Raw genomic sequence first — 2,948 nt, 5'->3', positions numbered from 1 at the left:
GATATTGGTCTATAGTTGGCTAACACCTCTGGATCCAGGGTGGGCTTTTTTAGTAGAGGTTTAATTACAGCTACCTTAAAAGACTGTGGTACATAGCCTGTTAATAAGGATATATTGATCATATCTAATATATGAGTGTTAACTAAAGGTAAGACCTCCTTAAGTAGCCTAGTTGGGATGGGGTCTAAGAGACACGTTGATGATTTAGATGAAGAAATCACTGCGGTTTGTGGTAGTTAGTTGTTCTAGTTAGGTATGCAGTAGTTAATAATAGTTAGTTGTTAGTCATTGTTAGTTATAGGCGTAGTCCACTCTTCCTAACTAATCACCTGTGGTTTAAGTTACAGTGGTAAATAGTTGAAAGTTGAAGGTTTACTGTATTAACTGTCTGTATTTCAACAGATCGTCGTCAGTGGTGTGCGATCGGAGTGTTGCTCGCAATTCTCTTCGTTGTCATCCTTCTCTTCTTCATCCTGTGATTGATGCCTCCCCTCTGTCAGCACAGAGTACGTCTTAAATCTGCATCTACTGGACCCTACCGGACTCTACTGAACTCTTCTGGACCCTACCGGACTCTACTGTACTCTTCTGGACCCTACCCGACTCTACTGAACTCTTCTGGACCCTACCGGACTCTACTGAACTCTTCTGGACCCTACCAGACTCTGCTGAACTCTTCTGGACCCTGCTGAAGTCTTCTGAACTCTACTGGACTCTGATGGCTCACTTTGTGTGAAACCATGAAACAAAAGCAGAAACAGTTCAGTCCAGTAAAGTCCTGGTCCTGAAGCAGCTGGACTGAAGACACTTCAGACGATACCATTCTGGGATTTAAAGGTTTTAATCAATGACCTATGTCATCCTAAGGGCAGGTAACACACCTGAGGGGCCAATCAGGCTTCTGGAGAAATAGAAGGAGACTGAAGCTTTAATGTAGTTTAACATCAACACAAACTTCAGATTAGTCCCAGTTTAATCCCAGTTTTATTCCAGTTTCATCCCAGTGTAACTCCAGTGTAATCCCAGTTAAAATCCAGTTTGATCCCAGTTTAATGCCAGTTTAAATCCAGTTTAATCCTAGTTAAATCCCAGTTTAATACCAGTTTATACCCAGATTTATCCCAGTTCCCTGTTCAATCCTAGTTCAACTCCAGTTCAAACCCAGTTTAATACCAGTTTAACTTCATCTTTTCTTTTAATGTGCAAAATAAAATTAAACAAGCAAGTTTATTGACTTTTTAAATCTGGAAATCAGTCTCTTTGTACCAGTTACCACTGGACCCTGCTGGACTATACTGGACTCTATTGGACTGTAAAGGCACTTTGGTTCTTTGAGTGTTAGACTGTTAGAGGTCAAAGGTCAAACCAGTTACAAACATGTTAAATGTGTTTTAATGTTTGTTTTATTTAAAGGGCTGAACATCACCAGTTTAACTACAGTTTAATCCCAGTTTTACTTCAGTTTAGTTCCAGTTTAATCCCAGTTTCACTCCAGTTTTATCCCAGATTGACTTCAGTTTAACTCCAGTTTAATTCCAGTGTAATCCCAGTTTAACTCCAGTTAATTCCAGTTTAACTCCATTTTAACTCCAGTGTAATCCCAGTTTAACTCCAGTTAACCCCAGTTTAACTCCAGTTTAATCCCAGTGTAATCCCAGTTTAAAGTACGGGCGATGTAAAGTCAGAGGCGTGTTTCTGAGCATGTTAATGACGCGTGAACTGGGTGCGACTGCATCAAACTGGTTTTCATGGTTTCTGTGTTTCTGAGTCTGTGGGCGGGGCTAAAATGATCCCACCCACCTGACTCCTCTGTGGGCGGGGTTAATTGTCTCAGTGAATTATTTGAGTCATTATCATAAATCCGCCTCCACACGATATAATCACTACAGCAGGTAGCATCACTTCTTCAGCTCATCGTTACATCGTTTTTCTGTCACTTGACAAACTCAGAAAACCTGGATTTTAAATAAACATGAGTCTGGATGTTAATCCCAGTTTAACTCCAGTTTAACTTTGATGTAATTCAGGGTTCTGGTCGGAGTTTGTTTCTTAGGGCGGGGTTTGTTGATTGTGGAAAATAACACTAAACTTTATGTTTTTGTTTACATTTTGTGTTTGTTTGTTTTACTGACTGAATCTTTTTGTTTTGATGTTGTTTTCCTGAACTGTTTATTTTACTGCTTTTATTTTGAAGTCCTGAATCAGCACATTGATCAGTGGGAACTTCCTGCTGCGGCTGCTTCACAATAAAGGCTTTTCACCAGTGAAACTCTGGAAGGCTTTTACTGTGAAGCAGCTGCAGGAAGTGCATCCTGAAGGTTAGCGTCCGTTTGATCAGGTGACAGCAGCCAATCACATCAGAGTTATGGTACGTGTGGCAGTGAAACGTCACGGTGATGACACGTATTTCCTGTTAAAGACAGTGTTCAGAACTCATCCAATAAAAATCTATATCAGACGTTATTGGTCATTATCAGTGTTTATTTATAAAATAAATCCACTGTTACTGCTGCAAGACAAAAACATGATGATAAAGATGAAGATGAAGGTGATGATGGTGATGGTGATGATGTCATTGATAATAACCACTACACAATTTTGTTGAAATGAAAGCAGCAGATCAGTAACTGACTTTACTGATGAAGACATTTAGTTTAAAGTAAAACTGTTCTTGATCAGTTTATCGGACACTGATCAGTTTAACAGTTATTGATCAGTTTAACAGTTATTGATCGGTGAATGAAAACATCTGCCTTTATTATTTTTATTTTATCTGGACGTCAACAGTTTTATGAAGCTGAATTTTATTTCAATAAACTGAATCAGAAAATAAAATCTGATCTTTGAAATATTTTCTGTTTGTTTTTGACAAGTTAAAGAAAATGTTTTTAACTTGTCAGCAGGAAGTCATTTTTTCATCACATCTGTAATCAGATTACTTTTCTGAT

The 2,948-nt window shown here is 38.6% G+C and overlaps 1 protein-coding gene across 1 annotated transcript in view; it reads left to right on the top strand.

Annotated features, from left to right (window-relative positions):
- The window catches only part of stx6 (syntaxin 6), a 25,660-nt gene extending 23,197 nt beyond the window's left edge, over window positions 1-2,463 (top strand). Inside the window, exon 8 of the mRNA XM_050054174.1 lies at window positions 403-2,463. Within this exon, the coding sequence (XP_049910131.1) occupies window positions 403-479 (77 nt within the window). The 3' untranslated portion in view covers window positions 480-2,463. The remainder of the gene's footprint in view (window positions 1-402) is intronic.
- The last annotated feature ends 485 nt before the right edge of the window (window positions 2,464-2,948 follow it).

The sequence above is a fragment of the Epinephelus moara genome, chromosome 10 (genome assembly GCF_006386435.1).
Source record: "Epinephelus moara isolate mb chromosome 10, YSFRI_EMoa_1.0, whole genome shotgun sequence".
NCBI classification, from domain to species: domain Eukaryota; kingdom Metazoa; phylum Chordata; class Actinopteri; order Perciformes; family Serranidae; genus Epinephelus; species Epinephelus moara.
The sequence above is the reverse complement of the archived record's forward strand: the minus strand, read 5'-3'. Positions and strand labels throughout refer to the sequence as shown.